General features: G+C 32.3%; 1 protein-coding gene across 1 annotated transcript; it reads left to right on the top strand.

The window, feature by feature from the left end:
* The first annotated feature begins 363 nt into the window (after window positions 1-363).
* On the top strand, window positions 364-19,068 carry LOC135207259 (uncharacterized). The gene is made up of 4 exons (XM_064238914.1): window positions 364-519; window positions 3,501-3,735; window positions 3,914-4,036; window positions 17,560-19,068. The coding sequence occupies exons 2-4, from the start codon at window positions 3,507-3,509 to the stop codon at window positions 17,955-17,957; spliced, it is 750 nt and encodes a 249-aa protein (XP_064094984.1). The 5' UTR covers window positions 364-519; window positions 3,501-3,506; the 3' UTR covers window positions 17,958-19,068.
* Window positions 19,069-20,379: the final 1,311 nt, after the last annotated feature.

Genomic DNA, 20,379 nt, shown 5'->3' with positions numbered 1-20,379 from the left:
TTCCATGTCAGATTTTAGGTACGACGGATAACAAAGAAAAATAAAGAAAAAGTTGCCGAACACGTCATTAGGCCCTGACGCCTTAATATGGCAACAAACAGGGTCCTAAAGATGAATATGAAGTCAACACAGACTTCGAATAAGGCACGAAGCCCAGTGGGCGTGTCTCCCACGAGAAAGTCACGAGAAAAGAAGCGCCCAGCTCTGAAAATGATCTTGAGTAGTGACGACAGCCGAGTCACTTGAGTGCTGTTCATGTGCGTAGTCAGTGGCTATAACAAAATAAGCCACCGAGTCATCCGTAATCAGCAATTCTGCTGCATTCATGATAAGAGGTACCTACCAGGGGAGGGTCTCCGGAGGCCACCAAACTTGGGTATAAAGAGCAAACGCGTGAATGAAACATTTTCTTTCTAATCGCTAAACTCGCCAGAGCATCAGCTAACCCCTTATACCCTCCTGGGGTCACACGAGAAGACTTTCTTCATAAAGAAACCGAGCGGCGTCTCTTACAGTATTGTGAGTTGTTCCTCCCGAGTATTCCTTAGTGAACCCCAGTCTTTTCCCTGTTCTGTTCGTCGCATTCCTTTTATTCGGGACAACATATTATAAGATGCAGAGAATCTATATAGGTTACACCAACCGCCCATAGTGAATCTTTTTCATTTTAATCTATAATCGGTGGTGTTAAAAAGTGTTGAACTGCCCCTTTCAGAGAAAGATACATCCTTGCCCTCTTATTTCTGTGGCAAACAACTTACAGGATCACTATGCAAATATTTCCTCAGAAAATAATGGAGATTTAACATTCCCAAAATAGTTAATGAACCAGTGTTCAATTATAAACATCGTGTTTTCCCCAGACTTTGTAATACACGTAAATCCGCATAATCACAATCGTCAGAAAAGATAATGAAAGCGTGGCCTGAGATCACAACAAAAGATAATAAGGATTAAGTCAAATCACAACAGAGCTTACGACCCTCTGTATTCTAAAGTAATAACAAATTTCTCAAAAGTTTCCACTTCTTTTGCATATCGGGAACTTAGGAAAGAACGTTCTCAGAACTAAAGATTTGGAATTGCTGTTTATTTAATCATAGCAGTATATTTTTCACTCCCTGATCTTCGGCGTTCAGAACATTCAAGAACACTCTTAAAAGCGTTCCCTCTGCACCCAATCAAAAAAGAGAAGAAGGGAGTTTTCATGAAAGAGAACATTGAGATCATTTTCGAGATGTCAAGAAAGTTAGCAAAATCCTGCAGTGGTGTCTGAAGTGAAGCTATAGTGAAGGGCATTGCGATCATAACAAAGCTGTAACGATCAAATAGGAAGACTTGTAAAAAAAACATGTTAAGAATTGTTGTCATAACAGAATCAAATTTAATTTCGAGCCATATTTCTGATATCGTAGCATTTCAAGATTTGGTGAAACAATTATTTATATTTATCAGTAATATTTGCAAACAAATGCGTATTATAATAATATTTATATATACATACATACATAGTATAGAGAGAGAGAGAGAGAGAGAGAGAGAGAGAGAGAGAGAGATATGGTGTAGTCGATGGGGTATGAGGTTGAACCCCAGTATAACGAAAACTATTGATGGGCAGATCTACAGATTTCCCACCGCAACTTCCCTTTAAGGTTGATGGAACTTAGAGGATGAATCTGAAGCTTCGAATATTCTAGGTGTAACTTTTGACTCACATCTAAAATTTGAGAAACATCTAATGAAAGTATCAGCAAATGCCGCACGAAAGTTAGTATAGTTGTAAGACCTCATATATTTATAACTGATAAAATCAATGCAATATGTTTTAGGTTATTTGTATTCCCTTTACTAGGACACTGTTCTCCGGTGTGGATGTCGGCTTCTGCCAGATATTTATCTCTTGTAGAGTTCCTTGTGTTGGTAGGTTTCCATTTCCTGATAGTAGCAGTAATGACTTGGAACATCGACGGATGGTCTCTTGTTTGTCACTTTTTCATAAGTTGCATTTCTACAGAGATCTTTCACATCACAATTGATCCCTGATTCCCTTAATCTGCCGAGAGAGAGCAACGAGATTCGCTGAACAGCAGCACCAATAGTCAGTAAATGTGACTCTGTCGACCTTCCCAGTTCCAGAGGTCCTTTATTCCCCGCACAGTTTCAGACTGTGGAACAACCTCCCAGAGGATGTCGTGCAATTAGAACTTAAGAAGTTCAAGCGAAGATGCAATGAATTTCTACCCTAATGCTATTCTCCTTTTGCATCTTGATACATTTTTATCTTTACTAATCTATTTTTTTCTTTTTTAATACGCGAGATATCTTCTTTCTGTATTTCCCTTCACATCCTCTTACGTCATCCTAATCAACGCCTTATTCTTTGGAAGCTTGCATTTCAAGTCAATGACTCCTGTAGGCTTGTTCCATGTGGATGGGGGCTTTATGCCAATAAGTCCCAGAAAAAACACAATAAGACAGAACCATATATTTCCGATGGCTACAATTCAATCCTGATCACCAGAGATTACTACTGTATGGCTTTGTTGCATTAATAGTTTTTTATGGGGCTCAATTGGCATAAACCACATTATTGTATAGATGGTATTCACACAAATATATATATATATATAATATATATATATATTATATAGATGTGTGTTAATGCCATCTACACTGTAATGTATATATGCTATTTAAAATGTCCCATACAACCACAATTAATAAGACAAAACCATATATTCCCAATGACAATACCTCAATCCTAATCACCAGAGATCAAGGCTGAAGTATTGGCACTTGCTAAAGGGCTTTGTCATATTAATAGTATTTTATAAGTTTTGGAATTTATATATATATACGTATATATATTTATTTATATATATATATATATATATATATATATATATATATATATATATATATATATATATATATATGCATGCAGTACTATACTGCCCAGTTGTTGTGTAAACATTACCAATAAATAAAATAAAAAAAAATTTCACAAACTTGAAATGCTATGGTATCGGAAATAATACTTTATTTGAAATTTCGCATTTAATTATCCAATAATAATATTATATATATATATAAATTATCATATATATATATATATATATATATATATATTATATTTACTTAATGTGTGTGTATAGACTTGATAGCTACAACGACGCCTCATCTGCTGCACTTACACTTTCTTTTAATAAGTTGTATACTAAACCTATCCCCACAAATTAGAGGTTCTATTTACGGGTTGTTTTTGCATTTCCTACGTAAGAGGTTTTCTTCACTGACTTTCTGTTTTATCATTATTTTTTGTTTTTGTTTACTGGAGGGGGATGGGGACTGTTCTACCGTGATAGACAAACCAGGTGATATTGAAGGAAAGTAGGCTTTCCTTTTGATAGATTTTTAGTACTACAATATGATTTTTTCCATTTAACTTTTTAACTTGATAAAGATGATTGTATAACAGACTTCTATTTGGTACTTGGCAGGAAGTCATGTCTCCAGGACAGTACGACATTCCAATGGACCTCTGTGTGAAGACGAGAAGAAAGCTACGCTTAGAAGAGTTTCTGCGGCAGAACCTCGACCACGCCCCGGCAGGTCACGTCATACAGTGGGTCAACCGCAACGAAGGTGTCTTCAGGATACTGTGGACCCATCAGAGTTCCGGGGCATTTACGCATGATGACGCAGCGCTTTTCAGATACTGGGCACTTGCAAGAGGTATGGGGCTTTCCAGCTCGTCGTCTTTTGTCGTCTGTTCCATTCATGAAGAAATGTAAACATACAACAACAACATAAACAAAAACGAATGATAAGGATGCTCATGTCATTAGTTAAGAGTAAGTCGTATGAATTTCATTGGTTCAATTAATTATCACGAATCGGCTCTCTTTCCCAGGGAAACCAGCCAATTTGTCTTCCGTCGAATTAAAGCAGAGTCTTCGCATGGCACTCAACAAGTCCCCCTCGGTGCAGAGGGTGGCCGCCTCGCAGGACGAATTCCGCTATTTCAGATTCACTGGTAAGTAAGACTCCCCTCCAGTTCTGACAGTAAACCTTTGGCCTAGTCATTATTATTCTATAATTAGAATATATGTATAGGTATGTATGCATGTATGTACAGAATTTATATATGCATATAAATAAATGTGTATATATGTATTTATGTAACACACACACACACACACACACACACACACACACACACACACACACATATATATATATATATAATATATATATATATATATAGTATATATATATATATATATATATATATATATATGACGAAAAGGAGTGATGCATCTTTCAAGATTCCAACGTTTCCAAGTTCATCATCATCATCATCATCAGGCTACAGTACAAAAGCTATAGTGATCAAATTCAGCACAAATGACTCGGCAAAGAAAACAATAGATTAAATATATATACTAAAAATAGAAACACGCAATTAGATCACACCTGACGCCTCAAAATATGGATACTAAGTGACCAAGAACAGCGCTCAAAGAAGCTATAAACGAAAGGGCAGAAGATTTTTCATTGATAGAACCGATTGTTTTATGATTGAGTTACACTGTTCAGTATGTCCTCTCATGTTGGAACCTGAGGGAATCTACTGAACTGCGTAAATCTAGTGTATCCTACAATGATTTTAAAGTAATAGAATAAGCTGCCGATGAAACTTCCCATCTTCTGCTCGCTCTGGGTTAGAGCTTAAAAAAAAATATATAAATATATATAGATATATATATATATAAATATTATCTATATATATATATATATATATATAACATATATATATTATATATATATTATATATATATATATACAATATATGTACATATTATATATATATAATAGATATGTATCTAATATATATAATATATATATATATCTATATTATATATATATATTATATATATATAATACATATATATATTTATGTTATATATATATATCTTATATATATATAGTTTAATATATATAGAACATCGATATTTACTATAATAATATATTATTATATATAATATAAAGATATATATTATATATATTATAATATCTATCTAATTATACTAATCTATTAATTATCTATATCTATAATATATATCTAATTAATATTGATATATATATATCTATTATATAAAGATATATCTATATATCTATTCTATATAGATTTATAATATACTATATATTATATATATCTATTTATAATATATCTAATTCATCTATATATACATATATATATATAGATCATATATATATATAATATATATATATCAACTATATATATATTACTATATATATATATAGATAGCTATAATATTATATAATATATATATATATATTAGATATATATATATCTATATTATAAATATATTACATATAATATTATTATATATCATCTTATTATCTATATATATATATATATATATAAATAGATCATCTATATATCTCTATCTATATTCTATTATATAGTTATTACATATATAAATATATATATATATTATATATCTTATTATATATATATTTATATACTATATTATAAATATATATATATATATAATATCTAGATATATATGTATATTATATATATATATAATATATATCTTATGCTATATATTATAATATATATATATATATTATATAATTATATAAGATATTTATGACTATATATATATATATTATATATATATATTATATTATATATCTATATCATATTATTCTATATATATATTATATTATATATATATTATATACTTCTTATATACATCTCTCATATAATCTATAATATTTATGTCTATTAAATATCTCTTTATATACATCTCTCTCAATATCTATATTCTATATATATCAATATATATCTATATTATATATTGTCTATATCATATCTATATAGCTATATCTGATACTATATATTACTCTACCTTATATCATATATATATATATCTAATATTATATATGTCATATCATTTATATACCATGTATATATATATCGTCATTATATGTCGTCTAACTCTTATATTATACTATCTATATCTCTATATCATCTATATGTGTATATCTCTATATATATAATAATATTAATTCTATATATATATAGTTATACTTTATACTATATATATATATTATAACATCTATATATATATATATATATAATTTCCTCTATCTATCTCTATATATGTAGTCTATGTATATAATATATATATCCCACATCATATATCTATATTCTTATATATATGCTATATGTAATATATATGTATATATTACTAAATATCTCGTATATAATCCCTCTGATATTTATATGTTCTTATATATACTCATGATCTATTCTCTATATATATGTGTGTGTGTGTATATATATATATATGCAATATAAAAACACTGTATCGTGCTTCTAAGAAATCAATAAAGAGGGATCCACAGTAATATCCTTGTTTATCTAGATATAATATGTATATACAAAGCTTAAAGCTTTCGTCCATCCTCCGCTGTGAACTTGATCACTAAGCAAATGAGACATGTAATGGTGAAGAATTCCAAATAAACATAAACAAACAGACAAAGAACATTAACAGGGTTAAAAAATTCGAACAGTCATTGGGTCGTTTGCCTTTCCATAATTCGCTGTGATCTACGAGGCGGGACAAAGCGCCGGTCTTCTTCCTGAATGACATCTTGACGGTCGTTAACCAAAAAGGTAGTTTGTAGATTAGGCTCTTGAACGGGCGAAGGATGGTTATTTACATTATCAAGATTGAAGGAGGCTGTACACATTTCTGAAGTTCTTTATTCTGGCCCTTTTGCAAATTTCTTCACTCAAAAGTAAATTGTTCTGTATGCCAGTATTCCCCTCAAAAGTGTCATTCAAAGTGATGAGAGCTCCTTCCACATTCTCCTAGTGGGTCCTATCCGCACTCTTATAAATAACTTTCCTCCCTTGAAGTCGATGACATGATCGGAATCCCAAGTATGCTTGGCAATGGCGCTGTAAACGTTGCCCAAACGGCAAGCTGCAACATGTTCACGTTTCCTCTTGTCCAGAGAACGACCGCTTTCACCAATATAGCATTTGTCACAATTTTTACATCCTATAGCATAGACTCCAACATCGGTGTTTGGTTTTCTGCAACTGTTTTTGATAATTTTCTTTTTAAGAGTATTAGGGTATTGAAAAACTACGCTATACCCATGTCTTTCTTTTCTAAGATTATTGGAAACTTTTTTCAGGTCATGATTATAAGGAAGGGGAAGGCATTTAAAAATTAGCAGTCGAACAGCGTTCCCTTGGATTATAAAACTACTTCTGGCTCTAGAAAGACATCTGTCGATAAAAAAAAACTTGGGGTAACATAACTTTTTGAAACTCGTAGTCAAGAATTGAATTTCCTGGTCAATGAAACTAGGGTCACAAAACTCGAAAAGCTCTAAAAAACAAATTCGTCAGAACGTTGCGTTTGATTTTTCTCGTCATGGATATGAATAAAAATGTATGTACGTATTTTGTGTGAGTACTTTTCCTGAAAACAGAGAATTTTAAAAGACTTATTTTCGTCATCCCTGTGGACAACCAAGTCTAAAAATGGCAGACGCTTGTCGACTTCCCTTTCCACTGTAAACGTGATGGATGGAAGAAAACTATTCAGTTGTAAAAGAAGCTGATCAAAACTTTCGGTATCGTCCTTAAAAACAATAAAAATATCGTCAACATATCTTACCCATATAAAAGGTTTCAAATCATCTGGAAGTTTGTCCACAAAAAGTATTTCAAAAAATTCCATACAAAGATTAGCTAAAACAGGCGACAACGAGGATCCCATAGCAAACCCTGCTTTTTGTTGATAGAAATCTCCTTCAACTCAAATATGGTGGATTCTACACGTCTTTTATAAGCTCACAAAACTTATTAATATGAATAGGTGGCGTGAATTTTCCTTCTTCGGCAATTTTGACCAAATTAGCAAGAACAAAAATCAAGAGGCACGTTAGTGAATAAGGAGACGATGTCCAGACTATACATAATTCCATCCAAATTTTACCATAATTCTATCCATGAAATCAAGATTATGTTTAAGATGGGAGCTAGATATATTACCCACTAAGTCACCCAAAACCTCCGCCAACCAAGAGGTCAAATCAGCCTGAGGAGTATTGCAGTTTGCTACAATGGGCCTCAAAGGGATGCCCTCCTTGTGGATTTTTGGAAGACCATAAAAATAACTAAACGAGGGTAGTTTTCTTGTCAATTTACTGAGAATAACCTCTTTCATTTCTCTGGTGATGTTACCTTTTATAATGTCCTTAATTTTCTTGTTAAACGTGGACTGAATGTCAGAAATGGACGGAGCTACAGAATCTTGGTGTAAGTATTAGCGTCGACTGAGCAATCTAACTGCCTTAATAAGGTAATCTGTCCTACTCATAACCACCACACATCCCCCCTTGTCGGCCTTAGATATTTTAATGTCAGATTTGTTTTTTAGCCTGTGAAGAGCTTCTGTTTTTAGAAAAGAAGAATTATTCTTGGAGCTCCGTCACCAGAGGAATTTACTACGCGATAGGTTTTTGGATATTAACCCCAATATCGATTTCAACTGGATCCTTACTTGCGCAGGTGAAGTAGCTTTTCGAAAATCTATGCTACACCAAAGATCACTTAATGGGAAATTACTGAACTTGTGTAAAATGTCACCTTGGAATAAATGTTATAACTCAGACAATATAAAAGTTTTAACTGAAGTTAACCTAGATGAGGACTGCAAAATTCTTTTGAGCCTGGGTCTTAATTTTCTTTGGGATGGAAGATATGGATTTTATAAAAGGAATTGGAAATATCAATTTGTTCAATTTTAAAAATTCAGACTTTAACATGGATTTCGTCAAAGGGATTTTACTCAGTTCGTTTGAGGAAAAAACAGTACATCTTCCTAAACGTTTTTTAGAAGCTCTTCACAGGCTTCAAAAAACAAATCTGACATTAAAATATCTAAGGCCGACAAGGGGGGATGTGTGGTGGTTATGAGTAGGACAGATTACCTTATTAAGGCAGTTTTAGATTGCTCAGCGACGCTAATACTTACACCAAGATTTCTGTAGCTCCGTCCATTTCTGACATTCAGTCCACGTTTAACAAGAAAATTAAGGACATTATAAAAAGGTAACATCACCAGAGAAATGAAAGAGGTTATTCTCAGTAAATTGACAAGAAAACTACCCTCGTTTAGTTATTTTTATGGTCTTCCAAAAATCCACAAGGAGGGCATCCCTTTGAGGCCCATTGTAGCAAACTGCAATACTCCTCAGGCTGATTTGACCTCTTGGTTGGCGGAGGTTTTGGGTGACTTAGTGGGTAATATATCTAGCTCCCATCTTAAACATAATCTTGATTTCATGGATAGAATTATGGGTAAAAATTTGGATGGAATTATGTATAGTCTGGACATCGTCTCCTTATTCACTAATGTGCCTCTTGATTTTGTTCTAGCTAATTTGGTCAAAATTGCCGAAGAAGGAAAATTCACGCCACCTATTCATATTAATAAGTTTTGTGAGCTTATAAAGACGTGTGTAGAATCCACCATATTTGAGTTTGAAGGAGATTTCTATCAACAAAAAGCAGGGGTTGCTATGGGATCCTCGTTGTCGCCTGTTTTAGCTAATCTTTGTATGGAATTTTTTGAAATACTTTTTGTGGACAAACTTCCAGATGATTTGAAACCTTTTATATGGGTAAGATATGTTGACGATATTTTTATTGTTTTTAAGGACGATACCGAAAGTTTTGATCAGCTTCTTTTACAACTGAATAGTTTTCTTCCATCCATCACGTTTACAGTGGAAAGGGAAGTCGACAAGCGTCTGCCATTTTTAGACTTGGTTGTCCACAGGGATGACGAAAATAAGTCTTTTAAATTCTCTGTTTTCAGGAAAAGTACTCACACAAATACGTACATACATTTTTATTCATATCATGACGAGAAAATCAAACGCAACGTTCTGACGAATTTGTTTTTTAGAGCTTTTCGAGTTTGTGACCCTAGTTTCATTGACCAGGAAATTCAATTCTTGACTACGAGTTTCAAAAAGTTATGTTACCCCAAGTTTTTTATCGACAGATGTCTTTCTAGAGCCAGAAGTATGTTTTATAATCCAAGGGAACGCTGTTCGACTGCTAATTTTAAATGCCTTCCCACCCCTTCCTTATAATCATGACCTGAAAAAAGTTTCAATAACTAATCTTCAGAAAGAAAGACTGGGAGGTATAGCGTAGTTTTTTCAAATACCCTAATACTCTTAAAAAGAAAAAATTATCAAAAACAGTTGAAACAGAAAAACCAAACACCGATGTTGGAGTCTATGCTATAGGATGTAAAAATTGTGACAAATGCTATATTGGTAAAGCGGTCGTTCTCTGACCAGAGGAAACGTGAACATGTTTGCAGCTTGCCGTTTGGGCAACGTTTACAGCGCCATTGCCAAGCATACTTGGGATCCGATCATGTCATCGACTTCAAGGGAGGAAAAGTTATTTATAAGAGTGCGGATAGGACCACTAGAGAATTGTGGAAGGAGCTCTCATCACTTTGAATGACACTTTTGAGGGGAGGGGAATACTGGCATACAGAATAATTTACTTTTGAGTGAAGAAATTTGCAAAAGGCCAGAATAAAGAACTTCAGAAATGTGTACAGCTCCTTCAATCTGATAATGTAAAATAACCATCCTTCGCCCGTTCAAGAGCCTTAATCTACAAACTACCTTTTGGTTAACGACCGTCAAGATGTCATTCAGGAAGAAGACCGGCGCTTTGTTCCCGCCTCGTAGATCACAGCGAATTATGGAAAGGCAAACGACCCAATGACTTGTTCGAATTTTTAACCTTGTTAATGTTCTTTGTCTGTTTGTTTATGTTTATTTGGAATTCTTCACCATTACATGTCTCATTTGCTTAGTGATCAAGTCCACAGGAGGATGGACGAAAGCTTTAAGCTTTGTATAAACATATATCTAGATAAACAAGGATATTACTGTTGGATCCCTCTATTGATATAATATATATATATATATATATATATATATATATATATATATTTTATATATATATATATATATATATCAATATATATATATTATGAGGACGAAAAGGAGATGACGCATCTTTCTCGTTTATTTCTGGGCAACGGTTCGAATTACGGTTCATCATCAGGAATAAAACATAAAAGTTATAGAAATCAAAATCTACACACAGTCATGACTCAACATTGTTTGGTCATATATACTCAAATGAGAAAAATAAAAATATCTATACACATCCATTTTACAGATTTGACTTGTGCCATTAAATTAGAATCTGTGTGACACCAAGAAATCAGACCATAACTTCTGTTGCAAAGCCACTTTTCACCAGGTAGAGGCTTCACTCCGTTTAAATACGAATTCAAACATTATATTAGGAAGGAGAGCAAGAATTCTTCCCCTACTCCACACGGGGAGTGGCCACAGTTTTTCGCAAGAGAGCTGCAGTAACAAAAGGCGATTAACGGTGTGATAAACAGTGCGAAACTAAACCGTTTTGGTTTCTTGGTTTCTTAGACAAAACCGATTAGGATAAAAGGTTTCCGAGGGTGAAATCTCAAGTGTCCTTCGAGCGTAACAGTGTTACAAATTCAAAGAAGTGCACTGATATAAAATTATGACCAAATGATGAATGACTAGAGTAGGAGCGAGGGAAGAACGCAATACAGACATCAAACACTCATCGCGGTTGGCGACTTTTTACTTAACACGCACAAAAAACAGGACAGAAGGTTTTGGTATTAAATATCAAATAGAATGACTGATTAAACTGAAATTCAAAATAATATGATTTTACCAAGTGAGGAAACGGAAAACTATAATTTTGTTGTAAAATCCAGTCGTCAAAATAAATGTAAATGATGCGTATTCAGTTTACTTATGAAAAATGTTAGTTATCTCCGCAAACTGGAGAGCGTACCTCTCCTGTTCGGTTTTCGCCATTTATCCAACTCACTCATACAAACCATTATTTCTTTCTTTAAGCACCTCGGTGGCGTGGTTGGCATGGTCTTTGCCTGCCACCTCGGTGGCCGCGAGTTCGATTCTCGGGCATTCCAGTGAGGGGTCAGAGATGTGTTTTTTCTGGAGATGGAAATTCACTCTTCGACGTGGTTCGGAAGTCACGTAAAGCCGTTGGTCCCGTTGCTGAACCACTGGTTCCATGCAACGTAAAAACACCATACAAACAAAATTATTTCTTTACATTTGTGAAAGTGCTTTCAAGTTTTCAGTCAGGCTAATAAAAACTGCTAATTCTGCAGAAGGAACCTCCCTCCCCCCACCCACCTCTGTGCTTCGTTTCGATATGTAATTATAATTTGAGAAAAAAAAAGTCCTTTCAAAGTGACTGAATCCTTTCTTATCGCATTATTTATCGTTTGTTGAAAACTACGAAAGTCGTTAATCTGTTTTCCTAGAAACGCCACTCATTTTTCCGAGGCATTTCTGAGAAATCATCGAGCCGCTACAGAAAACAAAGCCTTCCAACTGATAGCTTCTTATCCATCGCGATAGAGGAAATACTTTCCTGGAGTGGCGTGGACAAAAAACTTTTCTTTGTTTTATATATATATATATATATATATATATATATATATATATATATATATATATATATATATATATATATATATATATATATATATATATATATATATATATATATATATATATATATATATATATATATATTCATATACAGTGGCGTAGAAGGGGAGCCGACTGACATTAAATAGTTGTCGTAATACAATAAAATTGTAGACAGTTTTTCAAAATTCTCGATGTTTTTTCTCAGGAAAAATGGCGAAATTTGTTTTTTAATTTTGTGTGCATTCATTCAGTACCATAACCCATCAGTTTTTTAGTTTGAATAAATAAGTATGTTGTGAATTTGCTAGATAATTATCGTTTTTTTTTCATTCTTATTCTTGGAGACACGTAAGAATTGAAAATTAAAGACCAGATAGTGGAGGTTCCCCAAATGTGTGGGGAGAGGGGTGAGCATATATATATATATATATATATATATATATATATATATATATATATATATATATATATATATATATATATATATACGCAAGAATCTACAAATGTCCTTTAATATTTAATTCGCACTACCTCGGAATTAATATTTTCATATATGGCTATTAACTCGAAGGGGGATTTTTTTAGGTGTCAAGATATTTGTCGCCTCATGGGCTCGAACCACGAAACCAAGAATTCAGTGAAGCTCTTCAGTTAACGTAGGTATATGAAAATATATTAACTCCGAGGTAGAGCGAATTTAGATATTAAAGGACATTTGTAGCTTAATGCTTATATGTGAATCATGGTTATTCGATAACTCATAATATATATATATATATATAGTATATATATATATATATATATATATATATATATATATATATATATATATATATATATATATATGTATATATATATATATTATATATATATATATATATATATATATATATATATATATATATATATATATATATATATATATATATATATATATATATATATATATATATATAAAAAGCTACAGTCAAAAAAATTAGTGTAGTATTCAAAACCGTCTTGACTCCTTGATCATCTGTAATCAAAAATCGTGGCTACGCCAATGCATATATATATAAATATATATAAATTTTTTATATAATATTTTATATATATACATACATGATATATATATATATATATATGTATGGGTGTCTGTGTACTATAATCGCATATAAATATTTGTATATATAAAATATACTCTCTTCTCTCTCTCTCTCTCTCTCTCTCTCTCTCTCTCTCTCTCTATATATATATATATATATATATATATATATTATATATATATATATATATATATATATATATATATATATATATATATACTATATATATATATATATATATATATATATATATATATTTATATATATATTTATTTATAAATGTCATTTACGTATAATTTATACATATATATACATATATATATTTATATATAATATATATATATATAAAATATATATATTGTATAGTATATATATATATATATATATATATATATATATATATATATATATATGTATATATATATATATATATATATATATATTTATTTATTTATAAATGTCACTTACGTATAATTTATACATATACATATATATATATATATATAATATATATATATATATATATATATATATACATAATACGTATATAAATACATATAGGTACATATAAATATGTATTATTTCTATATGTATAGATACATTTTGTGTGTACATACACACCCCCTCTAATCACTCAAACGAGACTTTCTGGGTAACTTTAAGCTGGAAAAGTCTACGTTGTTTGCTGTGAAGTTATCATTAAAATAGACTTGATGGCACAGTACTGGCTTACATCAAGAACTATAATCTACTGAGTTATCGGAAGGAAGACTAACTTCTGCCACTGACATACAAGTTGCGTCTGACCGTAAATAAAGATGCATTAACCACCTTTGACTAGGATACAAATTTAACCCACCTCGGAGAAATGTCACAAACGTACAGACATCTTTCAGAAACTTAAGAATTAACATGAGATTTCAAGCTTCATTCATCATAATTCCATGCAACAAAATGAACTTTCTACATAGTCCTTAATCATCGAACAACTAAATAAGATTATTTATAATTCAATTTGCACGTTCGCAATTTCATCAACATTTCCGCTCGGTTGTCTGTCATGTTACCCTACGTATGCTAACTCTCATCTCATTACACTTGCATCTATTTGCAAAGATCACAGTATCGTTCAATAATGATAATAATAACTTGACGTTGATTGACAAAATCAAGAAAAAAAGTTTCACTTATTGATGTTACAATACCATGGGACACCAGAGTTGAAGAGAAAGAAAGGGAAAAAATGGTTAAGTATCAAGACATGTAAATAGCAATAAGAAGGATATGGGATATGCCAGTGGAAATTGTACCCATAATCAGAGGAACATTAGGCACGATCCCAAGATCCCTGAAAAGGAATCTAGAAAAAATAGAGGTTGAAGTAGCTCAAGGCCTCATGCAGAAAAGTAATCTCCTAGAAACAGCTTACATAGTAAGAAAAGTGATGGACTCCTAAGGAGGCAGGATGCAACCCTGAACCCCACTCTATAAATACCACCCATTCGAATTGGAGGACTGTGATAGACCAAAAAAAAAATGATAAAATAATAATAATGATAATAGTAATTGGGAAAAACACTCTATAACGAGACTATATATAATGTTCTAAGGGGTCCACAATAAAAAAAAAAGGGGGGGGGGGCGGTGTTAAGAGTTCGTGCATGATTTAAGAACACTACAAAACATTCGAACCCTTCCCTGGGTTCAACTTCAGTCTAAAACTTTGGACCGAGGATGAACCCAGGGAGGGGTTCGAAAGCTTTGTAAAGTGTTTTTAAATTATACACAAACTCTTAAAATTTTTTTATTTATTATTTAGGGCCCTTAGAACAAAATAATAATATAATAATAATAATAATGTAGGAAGAAGATGACAACGACGGTGATGTTTTGTTCACCGCACCGTAATAACCGGTCTTACCAACATAATGTGGGTTTTGATGCTCTGCAAATCCAGCCGCGCGCACTAGTTCTCGAAGCGTAGCCACTTGAATTACCTACTTGGCTGAACAGGAAACGACCACTTGAAGAAAATTGTTTTAAAGATTTTGAGCCTTTTGCTATCACATTAAGTAACTCGGGTTTCTCCATAGATTTGTTAAACAATTTTCCAACGTTGGCTGACAAAGGATGAACAGTAGATGCCCTACTATGCTGAAGAATCTTATCTTAGGTTATCAAAGATGAGCCTGAGTCATTTCATGTTTGTTTTATAGACGGTCAGTGGGAAACAAAAGGGTTAACAGTAAAGCTATTTCAAGGGTGTGCTCTGTCTAAATTAAAATTATCATCGGCAGTTTGTGTGTGGGAATCTTGAGGGAAAAAACGATGCAATTATTAGAAATGGCTACCGCGGAAAGGAACTCAATATGCCCATAAACGGAACACACACACACACATATAAAATATGTATACGTATATAGTGTTATATATATATATATATATATATATATATATATTATATATATATATATATATACATATATATATATATATATATATATATATATATATATATATATATATATATATATATATATATATATATATATATATATATACTATATATATATATATATAATATATATATATATATATATATATATGTGTGTGTTGTGTGTGTGTGTGTGTGTGTGTGTGTGTGTATGTATATATAAATATCTATTATATATTATGTATATTATATATATATATATATATATATATATATATTTATATACATATTATACATATATATATATATATATATAGTATATATATATAGATATTATATATATATATATATATATATATATATATATATATATTGTTGCGAGCGAATTCTTGAAATATTCCTGTATTCCTGCTCGCTGGTAAAATATGGAGAAATGGTAAGTGACAAGGCATATACAGGTGAGGCACAACCACGAAGATGGTGTGCAGATGACCGTTGACCCGATGGGAAAGATGTTAGTCTCTTGTGTCGAGTCTGGTGAGGGTATCCGGTTGGTTATAGTTTGACTGATGATGGCAGATTCTGGAATCTTCCTTTTTAAAGACCCACATCAGTCATTTCTGCTAACTCTCGCAGTTTGGAGTGCAATGTCAATGAAAATTTAAAATTACAATCAATTTTGTATCAAATAACTAGGTAAATTGTTCAGGATGGTGTTGAAATGTTTGGCATTGTACAGCCTCCTGTCTCCTTAGCCATTAACTGTGCCGTATCATAAGGTATTTTAGGTTTTGCCGAAAATACATGACCGAAGGTAATAACTGATACTATATAAATTCAGGGGTATCAAATAGTCAGAAAAAAATTTAAATGAACTTATTCTTTTCAAATACACTGACTGATCATAAGGTATTTTAGGTTATGCTGAAAATACATGACCGAAGGTAATAACTGATACTATATAAATTCAGGGGTATCAAATAGTCAGAAAAAAATATAAATGAACTTATTCTTTTCAAATACACTGATTTTCAAAGTTCCTCAGTAAAATATAATTGTAGACGAATTACTTTGGAATTTAAGAAAATGAAACCATGCAAACCACTGGAACTGTCGAGAACATCATATTGCGAACAAACAAAATTAAAATAACTCAACATCGTCACTAAATTATCATTTTTTATAGCTTTATTCTGGAGACTTCAACACTTTCTTATTGCATCAAAATTTAAGCAGTGACAAGACAAACATCCTTTGAGCAACGGCAAGACTTTCTGGTGGTTGTGCTGTAATGATGACCTTAAATCTTAAGAGGAAATCAATCATTCAACGGCCTTCCTTTATTGTTGATTTTTTCAGACTGGCAAAGCGAGGGTTTCAGCAGTCACGCGTTACAGAATGAAAAATTTCGATCTCCATATTCGAACAGCGCCTCCATGACACCGATCCCTCAGGTTGTTTATCCAAACTCTGACGGCGACATTTACCAGAGAGGCCTGTCCTTCACAGATTACTTTTCTGCGATGAGCCGCTGCTCTTCCTCTTCGTCCGTGTCGTCCGTCGAGAGCTATGCGTCGCACTCGAACTCTCCTCATTCGCACGAAGCCAACTATCGCCTTCAGATCTTAGCAGACCACGGCAGTACCCTCCAGGATCATTCTCATCAAAACCAAAATTCGTTCTTGGAAAGTACGAGAGGGGACAGCAATACATGTCTCTGTGAGCAACAACGAGGTCTTCCGTATAGCTACATCTGAGGGCCAGCGATGCAAATTTTGTTTCGCCACACCGTCCATCTTATCTTATCAATATTGCATAAACTTCTTGGTGGGTTGTTGAAAGCTCGTTAACGCTAAAATGACTCGATTTCATACATTCATAAAGTCCAAAGTTTTGACTAAGGTAGTAATTTATTTATAATTTAATCTCTATGCCTAAGACTTCGTATGTAACTTGTTTTTTACTGTTATTACACAGATCCATGCAATTACACTAAGCCCAAAAAAGGTATATAAGTAACATTTGTGAGGTTGACGATGAAATTATAGTAGAAATGTCAAGATAACGGATGGGAATATTGCGGATGATGAATGGAATAGTTTGTCCTCAGAAGTAACATTTTGCCTACATGAAGATCGAATCACTGAAGTCTATTAACTTAAAAACGCAAGCAAATAAAAAATAAGGCAGTTAATCTAAAAAAAATCCTTGATACTTCAGTGTTTAATTTATAAATGGAATTAAATATGTAATGTATTTTGCTGCTAGTTTTCAGTTATGTTTGACGCGGAACAAATATAGTTAAACGTAATTAAATGTTGAATAAAACGAGTAGTGTTTTTATTTTTGGGTATTGTTGTAAAGGTCTGTTAAGGTAAATGTGAACTGCATGGCAAACAAAAATGAACAGAAAACTGGTCTTTATTAGGATCTTTTAATATGCAAAATCACGTGCAAGCTTGTCTTTTCTTCTAATTTCTGTTATTTAGGTTTAGAAGAAAAAACAACAATAGATATACAGATGCGGCAACTGTATTTCAAAGGAATGGTTTGATTTTTCAGTGTCATTGTATAAGTAACAACCTACTTGTCATGTACTTTGTTATTAGCTTCTAGGTAGGGACACTGAACAAATACTTAAACATTATGGAATGTCAATAAAAAGCAAGCAAGAATTTTTTAGGTGCTGTAATAAAGGTCTTATTTTATGAACATCTTGCCTATTGATTGCATGGAAAATAAAAAAAATACAGAACATAAAACTAACCTGTTTTTATGAACTGATAAACTTTTCCAGGCACCTTCCAGTGTCAAAACCGTCTTTGCTGTAAACTAAACTGCAAATGAGCTTAATAAAATTTTAACAAATGCAATATATTTAAGGCCAGTACATGAATTTTGATGTTACCCATACCATTGAGGATATTAAAAAATCATTATATTCCTAGGTCCATGGTAAAAAAAAAGAAACTTATCATATTCCAGCTAGGATCCATGAAAGGTGGTTGTACTGCTCTAAATTCCTGTGAGTATAACGCTCGTCTTCATTATGGACATACTAAATTGGTGTTACCATACATATAGCTCTTTCCGTCTCAAGAATGACTCCCACAATATGAATAGTGACGATTTGTCAACAGACACGATTGAATAGACAAACCATTGAATAATAGAGCGACACAAATGCTCTTAAACGAAGCTTCAACATTTTGGTGAATGTCAAGACGAAGCTAACATAATTTTATATTGATTTGTCTAGACAATTTGCAAGAACTTCAGAGGTGTAATCTGCATTTTGCAACATAAATATGCTTTGTTGGTCGTGAAAATAGAAATTTATCAGCTATACTCAAAAAGTTTCATACACCTGCCAGGTTCTTTAACGTTGATGACCCTTTGCGCCCCAATAGCTGGTGCTACTTAGTAACTCCAAGCAATGCAGAACAAACACTAAACTCGGCTGATCAGTCAGTCAGTGTTCACTGTCACTCAAAATCTTTGTCTGCCAGACTTTAATTCTGACTTGTAAACCAACGCACCCAATGGAATTGAATAAGTCACTGTTTATTTCTGGGTACTCTTAAATGTTCTTTTTACCAGTGACGGATATTTTGCTAGGCTGGCATATTTTAACAAAACCAATACGTCATTATATTATCTTAAGACATACTTACCGCAGTTATGAAGGGATAACCCTGCCTTTGGGCTTCCAAATTTGATCCAAGAGAATTTGACAAAGATTTAAAAGTCCAAATCAGTTTAAATTCATCATAGTGTTAACATTATTTAAGTCAGAATCACTAGTTTCAAGCGTTGTCAATAAGGCGTTGCGTGATATATACTATATACTGTTACATATTATTATGTAACCATTTTATTTCAGAATGTCCTCGGACCTCTGTGTTAAGTCTCTTGTACTAGTAATTCTGGCAATGCTCTTGTTAACTATTTAACTGTACACATTAGTTTCGACTTCAACACTATTTACTGACAAACTTGTACTAGAAATATAATCGCATTTAATCCAAAAGCTAAACTAAATATTGTTTTCAGCTATTGTTTAAATCTAAGTAGACGCGACTTTTGGTGGCATATAACACCGTTGTCTGAATATTGTTCACCCCCTCCGGGATTCAGAAGTTTCCCATGACTTTACTTTCTAGACAAAAGGGCTTAAGG

This window comes from Macrobrachium nipponense, chromosome 32 (genome assembly GCF_015104395.2).
Source record: "Macrobrachium nipponense isolate FS-2020 chromosome 32, ASM1510439v2, whole genome shotgun sequence".
Classification (NCBI taxonomy): domain Eukaryota; kingdom Metazoa; phylum Arthropoda; class Malacostraca; order Decapoda; family Palaemonidae; genus Macrobrachium; species Macrobrachium nipponense.
Note: the sequence above shows the minus strand (reverse complement) of the source record. Positions and strands in the feature narration are given on the sequence as shown.